The sequence below is a fragment of the Cimex lectularius genome, unplaced genomic scaffold (genome assembly GCF_000648675.2).
Source record: "Cimex lectularius strain Harlan isolate CLEC.00 unplaced genomic scaffold, Clec_2.1 scaffold205, whole genome shotgun sequence".
NCBI lineage: Eukaryota > Metazoa > Arthropoda > Insecta > Hemiptera > Cimicidae > Cimex > Cimex lectularius.
The window spans coordinates 98233-115724 of NW_019392773.1; the positions used below are offsets into that span (position 1 = coordinate 98233).

General features: G+C 34.2%; 3 protein-coding genes across 7 annotated transcripts in view; 2 read left to right on the top strand and 1 right to left on the bottom strand.

Annotated features, from left to right (window-relative positions):
• Positions 1-4: 4 nt before the first annotated feature.
• Positions 5-2323, top strand: LOC106673115. 3 transcript variants are annotated; one of them, XM_014405096.2, is made up of 4 exons: positions 5-213; positions 1712-1782; positions 1852-2034; positions 2099-2323. In XM_014405096.2, the coding sequence occupies exons 1-4, from the start codon at positions 174-176 to the stop codon at positions 2282-2284; spliced, it is 480 nt and encodes a 159-aa protein (XP_014260582.1). In that variant the 5' UTR covers positions 5-173; the 3' UTR covers positions 2285-2323. The 3 variants fall into 3 exon arrangements, with proteins under 3 accessions (XP_014260582.1, XP_014260581.1, XP_014260583.1); XM_014405095.2 differs by having other exon boundaries at positions 8-213; positions 1682-1782; XM_014405097.2 differs by having other exon boundaries at positions 8-210; positions 1680-1782.
• A 269-nt stretch (positions 2324-2592) lies between these two features.
• LOC106673114 lies at positions 2593-3622 on the top strand. Its single transcript, XM_014405094.2, has 3 exons — positions 2593-2829; positions 2888-3031; positions 3094-3622. The coding sequence occupies exons 1-3, from the start codon at positions 2674-2676 to the stop codon at positions 3343-3345; spliced, it is 552 nt and encodes a 183-aa protein (XP_014260580.1). The 5' UTR covers positions 2593-2673; the 3' UTR covers positions 3346-3622.
• An 8367-nt stretch (positions 3623-11989) lies between these two features.
• Positions 11990-17492, bottom strand: part of LOC106673111 — a 42078-nt gene continuing 36575 nt past the window's right edge. The window contains exons 2-6 of one of the 3 annotated variants that reach the window (XM_014405091.2): positions 15087-15193; positions 14868-15007; positions 14547-14809; positions 14387-14475; positions 11990-13094 (exon numbers count right to left, since the gene is read on the bottom strand). In XM_014405091.2, the coding sequence (XP_014260577.1) occupies positions 12991-13094; positions 14387-14475; positions 14547-14809; positions 14868-15007; positions 15087-15183 (693 nt within the window). In that variant the 5' untranslated portion in view covers positions 15184-15193 and the 3' untranslated portion in view covers positions 11990-12990. Of the gene's footprint in view, positions 13095-14386; positions 14476-14546; positions 14810-14867; positions 15008-15086; positions 15204-17492 lie in introns of all 3 variants that reach the window. The other 2 variants (XM_014405090.2, XM_014405092.2) reach the window with 2 other exon arrangements.

Below are 17492 nucleotides of genomic sequence, written 5' to 3' on the forward strand. Positions count from 1 at the left end.
TGTGAAGTGAAATCATCTGGAATTTTCTAAGTTAAATTCATTAAAATTTTTGTCAAAGACCTTTTAGTTGTGATGTTTTAATAACACCTAAAATTTTAGTCATTTTTGATTTTTCTAACCTTCTTTTATTATTTTAAATTTTCGTTGAAAGAGAAATTTCAAAATCTGTTAAAATGAAAAAAGGTGGCCAAAGCAACAGAGACAGAAAAAAAGGTAAATGCTTATTTTTCTCAAGAAAGTACCAAATGGTACTATATTGAGATCCTTTTTAAACTTCAATTCCACAATTGTTATAAAGTAAATATTCAGTTGACTAGCCGGCTATGTTAGTTAACATGCACTATTTGACGAATACTGAGCAAGGCATCTAAGCACTGCAAACTCAGAAAATTGGTGCAGAAATTGAAGAAATGAGTACAACTTATTGAAATTTATATTAAAGAGGAATGTGACCAATAAATATAGATGAGATATATTTCTAAATTAGTACGAGAAAAACCTCGGATAATACTCGTTGAAATACTGACCTGGGCATAAAATACTAAAGTCATTCAACAAAAATTACCGACACCAATCGTGTAAAATTCTTATCGAAGGCAAAATCCGCGATAAATATTTCATTTCACTTAAAAATGGCTAATCTACTTGGAAGTGATACGCCGAATACCTGTGCATCTCAAATTTGATATCTGCTCGTAGATAAGAAACATCCAAAGCAGGGCCTTAAGAAGTGTGACGTGTTATGACCAGTCCGCGACAAAATATTACACAAAAGATTTGGACATACCACTCGTATAATTCGACATAAAACGGAGATTATGAAACCAAACAGTAGATAGATATCTAGCGAGATAGTCAATATCCTCCCTCAGTTATGATGGATACACCCAAACTGTACTTATGTCAATTTTGTGGGTCTACTTGTAGATAAGAAACTAAGTTTCATCTTAAGAACTATAACAGATGTCTTACCACTCGTAAAAGTCGAAAAGGATGATAATAGGTGACCCTTATAAATAGATACCACATCGCGGCCAATAACCAACTACCTGTAGGCCAGTGATTAATCACAAGAAAACGTTTACAGAGATTGATAAGGCCGATGAAAGATTATACACACTAAACTATTATAATCAAAACAAAAAATTAAAAGTTAATGAGTTAAACTGATCGGCATGGCTGCTGTGCGGTTGCACAAAGCCAAAAATAAAAAAATTGGTCACTCTTTAGATTTTACTCCCCGTTTCCTAACTGAATGATGACGTTTTAACGCGTTCAATTGAAATCGAAGGTGACCTCTAAGCCGAGTGGTTAGAGCGTCAGTCTCAGGTCATACACTTCGGTCGTAAGTTCGATTCCCACCGTCGACTGTGGAATTTCTCTCCCCCCCCCCAAAAAAAATGCTCTGTTCGTGAATCATCAATCAACATCTCTGGCTAATGTGCAAAGACCATAAAAAATTAGCCCTCCAGAGTAGACAAAAACCACACAGTAAATGTGTTCTTCTTGGAAGTATTTGATGATGCGGCATGTAGTCAAATAGTTCTTTAGTTCTTTTGAAAAACCAAATAAAAAAATAACTATTAAAATGTGTTAACCAGGTCACAGCCACCACGACTTTACTTAGTATACATATGAATTATTATTATTAAAAACTAATTGATATTACAATATTTGTTAGAAGTAGCTAACAACAACATGTCGTCTCCAGTAAAGGAAAGCGCACCGCTTGATAAACCAACCGGCAAGCAACAAAATATATTCTTACTAATGGCAGAAATGGTAATTATTTATTATATTTAAAATAAAACGGCTTCGAAATTATTCTTTAAGGGTTGTATTTTTTTCTAGTTAATGGCAGGTATGATTTTCGGGTTGCACGCAGTCTCTTCGGCTTGGTGGGGTGGCAAAAGAGGAGGAAGCACGCACCTTGTTTCTTTTCTAACTGCAACCGGCGTAACTGGACCGATAATGCTTCTAATGTTCAGGATCGATCCGGTCATACACAAAATGGGCGAACTGACAAAACCAATCGTGAGAATTAATTACCTCCGATTTACGCCTCATCTTTGTAACGTTATTTTTTCTGCCCCAACAGAACCTGTTCATTTTGATCGTGTGCGCCGTTGAATACATTATCGGAGCCGTCCTGATCCTTCTGGACGCGATCGGATCCCGATATAAGTCTTATTACAGAGATGCTTCCATCTGCACGGCGCTGTTCAGTGTAATTCTCGCAGTTTTGTTGATCGTCGATATGACCTTCACCTTGAAGAAAAGCTGAAGAATAAATCAAATAGATTCTTACCTTTTTTTTATTATATTTATTCTACATTGATTCTTCTTCTGATAACTTACATTGTTTTCTTAAATTTTCTTTTGTTTTCTTACATACAGATTCTTACATTGTTAGTTGTATCGAAACTCGTTCAGTTCTTTAGTTCTTAACCGGAACGCGATTTTGTTAAGCACCCACTTCAAAAATTGAACAATAGTGACGATCTACTTTCGTCAAAATCGACACGAGAATGAAGCAATCCATTGCTGTTCCCCATGATTAAGGACGAAATTATTTTGTCACGTGTTTTTATCCAACCCTCAACACATGATATAATTTCCAATTGTAAAAAGTTGATTTATCAAAAAAATCCGTTTGTTTTTCGAAAGTTTTAAATGGCTAAACAGGTTTTAAAAATGCCTAAAAAGTTAAAAATTAATTGGAAGAGCTCAGGCTGTAAATGTTTCAAGTCCTGTCCCAACAATGAGGACTCTTCGTTTAGATTCTTTCTCTGGGACTTGTACCACTACATACTGAGGGTGTTGCAGGCTGTAAGTCGTTCGTGGATCCGAGAGTTACACACATTCTACCTTTAAACCTTTTTTTTAGATTTTGTCGTTAAGTGTCGCAATTATGTATTTTTTTGTCGTGGAAAATACCGATGTCAGTGAGGAGGTGGCGTTCACATGCATGGTGCCCTTGCTGTTCCTGAGAATCCCAAAAAGCCCAAAGGAAAATGTACATGTCATCATAGTGAGTATTTCACAACAAATTATTTTTTTCTTAAAAAAACAAAATTGATTCATTTTTTTAAGCATGTTTACACGGCTGTTTTAAGTTCCGCACTGTATGGGGTCCTCAGCTTAGTCTATTTTGGAGATTTTTACAACAAAAGAAAAACCGGATTACCTTTCTTGGCACTTGTCATTTGTACTTCAACTTTAACTTTATTGTCCATCGTGGACGGTTTGATCACGAATTTCTACAACAACCGGCCGATTCTGCCGCCTCCTTTTTTCCGTTCCTTCTCAGTCTTTTCCAAATCGTACTCCATTGACCATTTTTAAACCGAGCTACAACCGAGGTCGAAAATCAATGTGAGCCGTTGGTTATTGAAAAAGGCTGTCTTAAATTAGAGGGACGGGGATCGTGGCCTTTGAAAATTCACTGGGAAATCCGCTGGTTTTGTTCTGACCGATTCCCATGGAACCTATGAGAAATGACTTTCAAACGGATTCTTATGTGCATGTGAGGCTCAGCTGGCCCTAATTAATCTTTCAGTTGCAGAAACTACTTTTTACCCCTTATTTATTATTTCATAGAAAAATATATATAAAAAATATTTGAACCAAAATGATCACAACATTGTTTTTGTTTTAATGTTTTTGTTGTTAATTTAAGTATTTTCAGAATATGATCAATAATAAATCGGTTTTTTATTTTTTATTTCAATTTATTACCACACCTCGTTTTAGGTAGTTTTATTATGTTATCTTCTCAAATTCTTTAGCTTTTTATTTCAAAAACAGTTGAGGTTCAAAACGACTGGGGTAAAAGTTCAATTTACTGAAAAAAATATATAATAAGTTCCTCCGTCGAGCTTCCTTTTTGCTGATATTACTAACACGATGCTTTACATCATGAGATTCTTCTGGTCTACGGAGTGATAAACCTTAAATTTGGTCGTTGCCGGTCATTTTGATCCTGCCTATCCTCGCTGGGCGGTCTGTCAGGCGCATTCCGGCATTTCGCCATCTTCAGTGTTGAGTCAGTATAGGATACATGTATATTGTATCTATCTCTCTGATTGGCACAGATCATTTGGTGGGGGGAGGGGATTCATCTTCTCTCCGTCCGTCTTCATTGTAGAAATGTACTTAATTTTCGTATAAACTATTTATGTTGTGCTTATTTGAATCTGATAACCCTTGTGTTTTTGGTGTTCCTTGATATTGTAGTCTGCTTATCCTTGCTGTTTTCTTCTACAACTTCCCTGCTGTTAAAGGCTGATTGCCCCGCAGTCTGTGCTTTCCTATCCTTGCAGTTTTGTCTGCCTTTTCTGTTGTTTTAGCTTGCCAAATGTTATTTTTTAGTCTGCTTATCCTTGTTGTTTGTTCTTTGGTGTTTAGTCTGCCCATCCTTCATGTTTTTGAATGCCTACCTCCTGATGTTTTGGTACTTCTATCCTTGCTGTTATTAAGCGCGTACTTTTGTGGTTTTGGCTTGCCTATCCTTTATATTTTAGTCTGATAACACTTGCCGTTTAGTATGCCTATCCTTGCTGTTTTTGTATACACATCCATGTTTTTTTGTGTGTGTGGGTGTGTGTGAGTTAAGGCTACCCCTGCTATTAAAGCCTTCTTACCCCATTTTTGTCTGCCTATCCTTGCATTTTTTCTGCCTAATTTTTCTGTTTTAGTCTCCCTGTCCTGCTATTTTTTGCCTATCGTTGCCACTTTGGTCTTCTTATTGTTACTATTTTTGTCTGTCTTTCATTTCTGTTTTTGTCTGCTTATCCTTGTTGTTTTTGTCTACATATCCTTGGTGTTATGCCTATCCTTTCTGTTTTGGTCTCCCTGTCCTGCTATTTTTTGCGTATCGTTGCCACTTTGGTCTTCTTATTGTTACTATTTTTGTCTGTCTTTCATTTCTGTTTTGGTCTGCTTATCTTAGTTGTTTTTGTCTGCCTATCCTTGGTGTTATGCCTATCCTTTCTGTTTTGGTCTTCCTAGCCTCACTGTTTTGGCTACCCGCCATTTTGAGATGTTTCAGGATTATAAGCACGGCAAGGAAACCAACTCTCATAATCTATCAGACCCGACTTCTCTCCATCTTAAATAGTGGGTGTGATAGACCTTTCAATAATGAAATTTTGATTTCTTCATTGATCCGACATAATTTTAAGTAATCATAAACGCAATATATCTCCAGCCATCACGTGAATTCGATTTTCTTGATAAATACGGTTATGAACTTTACAATTTTGTTTTTAGAAAGCATTTTATAACCTTATAGTAAAAAGGTGGTACATTGGTATCCGAGTGGATCCGAGCCACGATAGCTCAAGTTGTAGAGCAGCGGCGTTTTTAGCCGAAGGTCGTGGGTTCGAATCCCGCTCGTGACACTAACTTTTTCACTTCAACCAATACCTTACATTAATTAATTGAAAGAAGTTATTTGGTCAATCGGACCACGAAGTAAATCGTTATTCCCGAAATTCGCTATCGATTACTTTGGCTTAATTTGTGTACTTTTTTCGATTAGAGGCTTCAATGAATCTTCAGAGAATAACATTTATCTAAACTGAATTTTTTGATTTATACAAACCTGAATCCTAATTTCAAGCCTTTGGCTTAACGGATACTTTGGGTAAAAAAATAAGTTCCATGATCATGATGACGCGGGTTGTGTGAAAGAGGGATTTACCTTTGACCTTTGTCCTGGCTCTGTGTTGTGCCCTTTAGGTAACGAGGGACAAGGTTCAATACGAGTTAGAAAACGTTGGCCAATCTATGTTAACTATGTTCGTTGCCTAATACGCTTTCCCGTGTTGAGGCGAGGACTATGCATTTGTCTTTTCGCTTTTGCCCATTCTACCGAGAACGTCGGGGACTTCGAAAGCTAATTTAAACCACTGCAACACCAAAGCAAGATCGAACTTTTTTTTACCCTTTCCAACGAGGGTTGTAAACACATAAATCAACTTTTCTCTTTAAGAAATCAACGCTAAAAATAAAAAATAACAGGAAAAATTTAAATTTTTTAATGTTAAAAAAAGAATAAATTCACAGACTAAACTTACTTAAATATGACGAACACGTTCAGGTTTTACAATTTTTGTTATGCAGATAAATTCTCCCTGTGCATCTGCTATTCATTCCATTGCTAATCAGCTTTTCGCAACACTTGCAGAGGGTCAGAAGTAAAATAAATGGCAAATAACCGTTACAAAGCGATTTCTAAAAATGTATTATTTAATTAGACGAAATAATTGTGATAATTTCAAAATTTATAAAAATATTGTTCTTAACGTAAGCAAGTAATTACTTCGTGAAGTTGTAAGTTGAAAGCTTTAATCGCAGGAAAGTTATATGTTAGAAACAAAAGTGGATTGTCTGATATGTTCAAACAAAAAATTGTGGCTCTTGACATTTTTTTAAAATAATTCTTTTTTAAATTGTATATCCTAAAATTTAAAAAAAAATCCAATAGTATTACTATAAAAAAACTATTGACTTCATTATTGATAATTGCTGTTGACTTCACACCATAAAATCCAATTACAGCCAATTTCACTGGAAGCTGGCCGTTCAAATCGATCATGCCAGACATGTATATGTGCATACAATATTGTATATGTAAATGTATATATTATATACATAACTTTGTAAATAATATAATTTTTGCTTGTTGCATTTTGCATGTAGTTGTAAAATAAATAAAAGAATATATATATATTTTTTTAAATTTATTTATTTGTAGCCTATACATACTTGTACATAATACAAATGTGAAAAAAATAAAAGAAAACAAATAATTACCATAGTCGAAAAATTGGAAAAAATGTTTATTTATTTACGTTAATGAACTGTGCTTTCTATGCTGGCTAACTAATGATTTAATTATTAATTAATAGTAATAATTTACAAGTTCAGCTGAACCACCTAAATATGATACAGAGAGGAGTTTATTTGCATTTTTTGTGTGCTATTTTTGTCCTTATACGAAGAAAAACCTGTCTGTCTCCAAAGAGAAGGTGAAACGATTGAGGACAAGTTTAAATATGTCGAAGAAAAAATATTTGCAGTTAAAAAGAAATTTTATTTTTCAAAAGTTATGTTGATACCTAAAGATCGTAAAGAAACCATCTACTCGAAGCTGTAAATGAATTTAAAGATTTGGTAAGTTTCGACTTTTTGTCATTGAAATTTATAGACTGTACGTGCTTTGGAAATAATTGTTATATAAACTTATTGTAAAGATCCTTAATTTAAAGATGTTTTTAATATTCATTTACAAATATAAGATAGCAATACTTACTAATAAATTTAACAAAAATGAATTTTTTGAGTTTAGTTTTTCGGTTTTCTTTCTATTGCAATATCAATTTCTCTTCGAGATAGCAAATATTTATCTGATATTTTCAAAGTGTCCTTAATAGTGAGTTTTTAACATTTAACCATTTCAAATTTCCTGCTATAAAAACTTTTTAAATATTAACACTACCCTTGTTTCTTGCATTTGCATTTATTTTTGACTTTTTTTTAGATATTCCATATTTCTCTTGTAATCATCACAACTAGACTAGAAAGTATTCTGCATTGGCCCACTCATTAAAGCTGTTCTGGAAATGCCTAACGTATCTCCAGCACCTGCGAGTACCAAATCAGGTAACTTTGACGGTGCAAGGACAAGAGGAGATTGGAGGCAAATAACTAGGAAAAGCAGGAGCAGCCCTCACACCCTTTGAGCCAAAACTGCAAATTGGTGACTTCGAAGTATTAGCTCAGAACAGTACAGCCACTTCAGGCTCTACTAATACTAAAAAATAAGCAAAGAGAAGGCAAACTATAAAAAACAGGAGCAGCCCTATCACCCTTTAACCACAAATTGTCACACCCCAAAGAATGCTAAAAGTGGAACTGAATAAATAAATGGAGAAAGAAATGAACACACACTGGATGAATCACAAGGTGCAAAACATTCAAAAAGTTCCTCACTGACCAAGAAAACGAACTACCTCTCACAATCAGTAGAGAAGAATTAAGCCAAATGACCTTTATACTGGCCAATGTCCATTTGGTTACCATGTCAAAAAATGGGTAAAACCTGCGAATAATGTCATGAAGGGGTAGAACATTGGAACATGAGCCTATGTGATTCAGCATCAGCCCTTAGCTTTTTAGGTAGCTTAGAACTTTTGGATTTTCTAGTTGAGATGACGGGAAACAGCTTTGTTTCGCACAAGGTTATTTCATATAGTGTGCGGTAATTTCTTTCTCCATCCATTTGTTCAGTTCCACTTTTAGCACACATTAGGGTGTCCAAATTTGTATTCCAGGTTCAATGGGTATGAGACCTTCTGCCATTCCTAGTTTGCCAGCCTTATTTCCTTCAATTACCTTGAGTCATGTCACCCATATTACCTGTTTTCATTTTCATGGAGATATGTTAAGCATTCCCGGACCATCTTTGAATCAAAGTACGGTTTAACGTATTCAAAGCTGCATGACTGTGTGCATGAATGTGCATCTATATCTGTTCATCTTTTTGAAGTATTTCTTGTGCGCACAGTTCCAATGCATGGATTTCAGTATAGATTGATGCTGTGGGGCTTAGTGGTTTTTGCTAGGTCAAAATTTGGGTCTTAGACATCCATTTTAGATCCATCTCTACACCACAATATCGTCCATCTACTAGTTTCAGGATTTTTATTCTTGCAGATATCTCTTGCTGTCTTTAATTGGAAGGATCCTTCAAAGTTTCTTTAATATCATTTTGACAGAAATTTTTGTTGCCGTCATTTATTTTTTAGGATTTTGTAATGATGTACTCTTAGGATGGGTTTTATTTTTTTTGTCATAAGTGCCTGTTGCACTTTTGCAATGGTGGCATTCCCAGTACCACTTCCATTGCTGAAGTAGGGTAAGTTCATAAGCCTGTAATGTTAAGACATGCCAAGCTTTGTAATTTCTTTACTGGTCTTGGTCTCATTTTCTAAGATTTTTGGCCACTAAACTAAGGTTCATATGTGAACACAGGTCCAATATTTTTTAATTTATATCCCAAGTTTTATTACAAATTCTTTGGCCCACTGTATAGGTAAATCTGATTAAGTGAGAAATGCCCACTGGGTATTTACTGTTTTTTTTCTTTATTACTTGTTTTAAGTTTTTATAGTCGACTCTTGATTATTCGAAACCCAAGAGATCACAAAAATCATTTGAATTGTCAAGAGGAAAGAAAAAAAAATTGTTGAGTTGATATGCATTTTCACAAGTTATTACATAAATTGTATGAATAGAAAATAATAAAAATAATGAAAAAGCAGAAATAGTTCAACTGTAAAATTAAATTGCATTATTAAAAAAATCATGAAGTGGTTTTTGTTTCAATGTGGCCTGGCATCCTTTGTTTAAATAATTTTCCAAAGTGACCAGTGCTGAGAACACAGTGAAAAAACACTGACCCAAGTTAGAGAAAATGCGAAGAAACTTTAGGGTTCAGTAAGTAAACAATGCATGGAAGTTTAGAAGAATATATTGTAACAAAAAAAAGTGCAAATTATAAAAATAGGAAGGCTAAAAATAGGCAGCACATTTAGCCAAAAGTCGTGGGTTCAAATCCTGCCTGTGACTCAAATTTTCCATTTCAAAAAAATTGTATATAATTAATTGAGTAATTATATAATTACGCATAAGTAAAAATAATTAAAAAGTTAGTATTAATCTAGAATCACTCCTATCAACCGTACACAGTCCCACTAATGTAGTACAATCATTAATAAAAAGTGTTTCTATATGAAGCCGCAATTTGCTTACAATTGGAATAAAATGGGGAGTCGAAATGGGAAGTTTGTGGCATGGGTGATCAAATTCACGGTAGCTCAAGTGGTAGAGCAGCGGTGCATTTAGCTGAAAGTCGTGGTTCGATCCCGCCTGACACAAAGAAAAAAAATTGTGTATAATTAATTGAGTAATTATATAATTAAGCATAAGCTGATAAAAATAATTAAAAAGTTGGTATTAATCAAGAATCACACCTGTGAATCGTAGTCCTGCTAATGAAGTATAATCACTAATAAAAAGTGTTTCTTTGTGAAGCTGCGATTTGCTTATAATTGGAATAAAATGGGGAGTCAAAATGGGAAGTTTGTGGCATGGGTGATCAAATTCACGGTAGCTCAAGTGGTAGAGCAGCGGTGCATTTAGCTGAAAGTCGTGGGTTCAATCCCGCCTGACACAAAATTTTCATTTTGAAAAAAAATTGTGTATAATTAATTGAGTAATTATATAATTACGCATAAGTAAAAATAATTAAAAAGTTAGTATTAATCTAGAATCACACCTGTGAACCGTACTCAGTCCCGCTAATGTAGTACAATCGTTAATAAAAAGTGGTTCTATATGAAGCCGCAATTTGCTTACAATTGGAATAAAATGGGGAGTCGAAATGGGAAGTTTGTGGCATGGGCGATCGAAGTCACGGTAGCTCAAGAGGTAGAGCAGCGGCGTATTGAGCCAAAAGTCATGGGTTCGAATCCCGCCTGTGACACAAAATTTTCATTTTGAAAAAAATTGTGTATAACTAATTGTATTTAGTATACAATCCCAACTGCGCTGTGCATAAGCTCAATAAAGTTGATGATTAAAATTAATAAAAAAGCCTTATTTGCTTTGTGTATTTTCTGTGTTTCTTCCAGGTAAGCTTTTGTTCTAGTGTTATTCCTAGATTCTTGTTTCCCTGGAGAAAGTTTTATTTTTTTTTAAAGGAAACTGTAAAGTTAAGCTTCCTTCTCTTTGTGAACGGTATTAGTGTAGTTTTGTTCAAGTTGACACCCACTCATTATCACTACCAAGTTCAGGGCACTTTGCATTTGAGATGAAACAATTTCATATTTCGCCCTTTATTACTACTAGGTCATTAGCATAACCTAAGGTAAAGCCTAAGTTAGTACGGTAAGCCCTATCCTAGCCTATTTAGCTGTACTTCGGACATCAACCACCTCAACAAAAGTGGTGAAAGTCCCCTTTGGGTCATTCTTGACGCATTACTGCCATTGATTCATGCTCCAATTCGGCTTTTTAACATTGACAGTCAAAAGGTCAATAGATTCTTGTGAGGTGTTATCAAAAACACCTTTTATTGTCCATGATTTCTTTTTCCTCCGGTATTTGTCTAACTTGTTCTACCAGTGCATTTACGAGTTTCTGTGAATTATCCCCTCTGGTAGAAGTAGAAGAGTAGAAGGTCGAGTGCAGTTTTCATTGCCCCTGTTACGTTGACATACACGGAACATACAAACTGGAAGGAGATTAAAATATGGGGTAGATTAAAATAATAATATATAAAAATTAATTTCAAATAAATAAATATATTTGTTTGCAATTACAAAAACAGTAAAAATGTATATTAACACACTTATGTGATATAATTTTTTTTTTTAAATACAAACAATCATTTATTCACAAAACTGTTTAAATGAAAAATTAAAGACTAGTTAAATAACCACATATAAACAAACTGTTACTATGACAAGACACATTTCCTAAAATTGCAACTATATCTTTATAAAAACGTGTAAAATGTTTATGTACAGTACAAATGCTTTGTCGTGAGCACAATAAGGAACTTTATCCTAGCTTGTTGATTTGCAGTATTAACGAAAACAATTTATAAAAATAATAATAACTATTAATCACTTATGACAACATTGTATAGATATCGGAAACAACACCAAAGCCAGTTTGTTCCTTAAAAAATATTTACATTTTCTGATCAATTTCCTTAATTAACCTACTTAACATTAAATATATATTATAAACAATTAATTTAAACACGCATCGTTTGATATATAAATTGTTACATTATTGAATGTATGAATGGAATGTTTCGATTACAAATTTTGAGTTGATTCGCAATAAAGGTGCATTAAAACAAATGATACGAGTGTTTTCAGCAAAATAAATTGCATTTTATTCTACATTTTGGAACTTACAGAAAATATCTATTTTTTATAATAAATATTCTTTGTAGATTCCACGCTATGGATAAAAATATCTATCTATATGTACGACGGCTTACAAAAATATCAACTTTTTTATAAAGTGTATTATAAGTATGCACAATTTAAATAATGGATTTTAGGTCCCAATTGACTTTTTATACCAAATTCAAAGAATGGCTATCGCCATCTTGCTAAATTGGTTCTTTTACAACCGAATACCGAAAGAAAACAACAAAAACAATATGTTGGCATTAAAATTTCAATCACATCATTACTGCTTGAGCTATCTCAATGACACTTTGTCACTATAATAACTACAATAAATTATTTCTAAATAAGAATAACATTAACACAGCACACAATTTCCTAAGGTACTTATACTTATTAAAAAATACATGAAGCAAGTACTAATTTGGTGAGGAAAGTTGCTTCTTATGTTGCACATTTGTTTGACTTTCATTGTGCAAAATATGAAAATCCTATTGCTATTTAAAATGCCCAGAGCTGCAGTATTTTATATCATTGGGATAAAAGCATATTACTTATAAAAAAATATACGTAATATGTTTTTATACAAATTTAAAAAATAGAAAAGAAAAATTGTAATACTGGATCTAAATATTTCATTTTTATAGAAAAAACAATGGATAAATATTTTTACTTTATTTAAGAAAACTCTAATCATTAATAAGGGCTATTAATACTGAACAATTCCGGACAAGTAGTACAAATCTGGAGCAAGAACAATGATTTTCACAGAAAACAACATTAAAGAGATCAGGGACTTACTCAATAATTTTTATTTTTATTTTTGTGTAATAACAATTTATAATGAAAGGAAAAAAAATAAGTCTTTTGGTTTACAATGAATTCGACGATTCCAACTTTCTACATGACCAAATTTTCGGCCGGGTGCCCAAAAAGTCTTTCTTTTTTCAACAAAATGAACACATTTTCATAGAAAGAGTTCAATCGTTCAGAACAATTAAACCTTTTTGTCATTCTTCAAAGCAGTCTCCACTAGGTCCGCGAGGAGATTCAAGTTGTCCTCTTGCCCATATTTTGAGTCTTTGGAAGCTTTGGAAGATTCTAGACACAATTAAAAAAAAAAAAAGTTAAAATAGATCGCAATAAATATCTGACTAAAATGAAAGTTAAATACTGACATTTGTTTATGTTATGTTTCATTATGTTTTACAGTGAAAATAATAATTATTAAACAAAAAATGGAAATGAATGTTCTCTCTCACTCTCTCTTTATCTCCCTCTCCCCTCCCTCACCAACTCTCTCTCACTCTGCCACTCTTTCACCCTTTACCACCCTCTCCATCACTCTCTTACACTCTCTCTCTCTCTCTCCCCTTCCTCGCACTCCCTCTTTCTTTTTCCCTCTCCCCTTCACCCCCTCACTCGCTGTTTCCCTCTCCTTCTCCCACTCACCCATTCTCTTCTCACTCTCCTCTCTTTCCCACTCTCTCCTTTCTCTCTCTCTTTCCCACTCTCTCCTTTCTCTCTCACTCTCTCTCTCTCTCACTCTCTCTCTCTCTCCCTCTCTCTCTCTTCTCCCGCCTTCCCTTATCTTCTCTTCTCTCCTCTCTCCCCCCATCACTCTCTCTTACGCCCCCTCTCTCTCGCTCCCTCACTCTCTCTCTCTCTCCCTCTCTCTCTCTCTCTCTCTCTCTCTCTCTCTCTCTCTCTCTCTCTCTCTCTCTCTCTCTCTCTCTCACACTATCCCCTCTCTCTCTCTCTCACTCCCCCTCACTTTCTCTCTCCTCTCCACACTCTCTATCTATCTCTCTCTCTCAAAAAATAAATAAATAATAATAATAATAAAATAAATATACAATCTACTTTAACAGAATAATAATGCAAAACTAAATAACTGATATAATAGAATTTATTGCGCATTATTTTGCCCTTCTGTTGTCTCTCAAAAAATAAAATATTGATCTTGAATGTCAATTGTAAAATATAAACCTTATACAACTTTTAAAACTAACATAATCTAACAATTCTGTGCACGTAATAAACTACCTCTTAACCAAAAATCATCATCATTATAAATGGTTTGTCGGTAGCTTCCAATGATAAGCTTCTTCATGAAATAAGGTTGGTATATTATTATATTGTAATACAATTTGTCCAACCAGAAATAGCACTTCACATTTTACTGTAGATAGTTCAAGTGCTCAAAAGAGAAAAAAAATTGATTATTGGAAAATTAAGATCTTTATTATCAATTTTGTGCTTTAGAAATATAAATGTAAAGTACGATTTATGTAAACTTAAGAAATTTTTTATGCCATTTGATAATAATAATAAAAAAACTAAAGAAAAGCTGTTTGCTTTAAAAGATAAAACATTTTAACTATTAAAATTACCTTTTTTCTGCGGTTTCTGTGAACAATATTTCGAACGGAGTTTCTTTTTCATCAACTGGACCTTTGAAAGTTTCTTTTTTGGTGTAGCCCTATGAACAGTAAAGGAAAATTATTCTGCCAGGTTCCCCAATAGGCCTTTAAGCGCCACTAATTAACTTACTTAATGTTAAAATATTGAACAGAAATATTTTCAGTTTTATTCCGCATGAACTCAAGGTACCTTTTTCCCTTGCAGGCTCGGTCCTTAATCTCTTTCTCCTCGCAGGGCGGACCCTTCCGTTTCCTCGTCCCCCTTTTCAATGGAATCATGGCAGTGTCACAATTGACATTAGTTATGTTGTTATTATTTTCGCAAAATTCAGTCTTAGAATCTTCATTGTGTCCGTCCCCTTCGGAGTTATCCTCTTCCTTTTCGTATTTTATCTATTAAGTAAACATATTGTAGATAATTTTATGTATAACATTGATTAATTGTTATTACCTCAGGGATAACATTTTGAGGGTAGCCATTGGGAGTCCATCCTTCTCTGTAACGTTTCTTTAAAGGAACACAGCACGAGGCCTTTCCCATGCTAATGTTTGTCGCTAACAACTGATTAAGGTTGCCAAGTTTTGATTCATCTGAAATGAAATACATTTAAAAAAATTAATTAAATTATACATGTTTTTAAGAACCAAATTGTAATTCAACTACTCATACCTGCCAACTTCCCAGGTGTGATTGCACCGGTGTCATTTGGCATGTCTCTCCCTTTTATCGGTGCCTGCACACCTTTCCTGGCACCTTGCCACGTCATTTTAAAAAATCTGTAAATAACTATTTGAATATTGTTACCGTTCATTTGTAGTGAAGCTTTAATTTAAGAAATCGATTTTGTTTTAAAATAGTCATAAATGTTTAAAAAAAAATAAAATCATACAATCTATATGTTCTACGAGTACCCACATGCACAGAGTTGAGCATAACACTTTTTCCGGTATACCGACAATTCCAGCTTTTATAATTTACAATAAATTGCTAGGTCTTGAGAAACAACCATCCTGGGATCAGACCTCGGTCTTTACCACCCAATGGCCGAGGATGAGCTCTGGGAGCTATCTACAGCTGGTCATTTCACGCCCAAATGCAATCAGTTCCTAAATCCATTCACACCCTCACTCACTCTTAAATAGATTCTTTCTTATTTACATACCATTAACACAATTAGGGCAGTGGAGTACTCGATAATCCTCCAACAACACTACACATTCATGCTAATAAATACATTCACTCATTCATAAATACATTCAACACATGCTAGCGACACAACAAACATTACTAAACAATAAACGATCCTGTTTCCTCCAAGAATTGGAAGAGGGGCCCCAGATTCTTGCTGCTCAAGCATAATTCTCATATCGGCATTCCTATATAGAACTTGCTCTCTATATAGAACCAAGGAATTGTACCCTTTAATTCAATTGTGTGTTTATTGACCATTAGTGATTATTTGGAAATCGTGAGATGCTGTCTGGTGTGATGTAGATTTAGAAAAACATTTGCTTTATCGTGCCAACTTTTCGATCTTTACTGAGATCATCTTCAGAGCCGGGGATTTATAAGCATTGTTTAAATTATATAAATAAATTTAGGATGTGAAAAAATGAATTTATTATGTGCATAATCAGCAGAATAATCAACTACAACTCAACACTCACTACATCAAATACAGACAGACCAATATACATATCCATATCACATAAATTAATCACATTTCTCTCTTCAGATAACTTTAAAATATATTTCAAAAACTATAAAACAATTCACACACGTTTTTCCTATGAATTAGCTCCTCTGAGGACCATGCAAGTCTTAATAGAGAAAGCTCTCACACCGACACTGTCATTTTCTATTAATCATGGGTTTTTTTAATCTTAAGCGCCACGGGGGCTGGATTGCTGAGGTTAAGTTCAGAGGTTGGAATGTCCTGGCCTTAGCCACCTCATCCACCTTTTGATTACCCAGCATACTATGGTACAAGTCAATCAATTATCAAATAAATAAAAACTGGTATTAGATTTTTTTTCTACACAACTATTTTAACATATCATTAATAATTAATATTAATGGTAATTTCTGTACAAATAAAACTTAAAACATTGTAAATTTTCACATATGTACCATGCCAAATGGATGAATGTTGTATATTTTTTGCCACTTGTCTGCAGTGTCCAATTGGACATAATGTACAACAGTTGTTATTTATTAATCCATTTATGTTTGGTGGTATAAGTGACCATATTAATTATTTCAATTAATTATTCTTTTTATGTAAGGTCTTGGTTGAAATGAAAAAGTTAGTGTCATGAGCGGGATTCGAACCCATGACCACTTAATACACTGATGCTCTAACCACTTGAACTATAGTGACTTTGATCCACTCGGACACCAAAACTCCCTATCTCAACCAACAACCTTTTGCATTTTACCTCTTTTTGCCATTTTTCAAATGTCGCGTAATCAGGATTTACTTCTCAGCGACTTATGAAAATGGCCACGGCAAGCTGTTACTGAAGTGATTACTTCTTTACTTATTATATTGACCTATTTATGTTTATTGGTCTAATTGACCATATTAATTATTTCATTTAATTATTCTTTTTATGTAAAGTCTTAGTAGTTATTTAGTTTAAGTTACTCAATATTTGTACGTGTTTAGAACAATGTGACATGAAAGAAAGATTTAAAATTATCTAATAAATATTTTTCAAAAATGCATTGATCAAGGCAAAGCCACAAGAGGGGGACCGGAGTAGCCGAGTGGTTAAGGCGTCAGACTCTCGGCTAGTAGATCCCGCAGTCGTGGGTTCGATCCCCACCGTCGCCTCTGGACTTTTTCTGACGCCTAAGGGGACCGGTGGCCGCAATTGAAAGAAATTGACACGGCACTCATCGATGGAATGGGCAGGATCGGATCTCAGCAACCCTGAATTTGGTCCCAACCCCCTTGAAAAATGAGTTTCTTCGTTGGAAGAACACCAGTACAACGGGGGCCCAAGTTCACATTTGTGTTGCGAGCCCTCCCCCAAAATATGGAGCCAGGGATAAAGTACAATAAGCTGCACA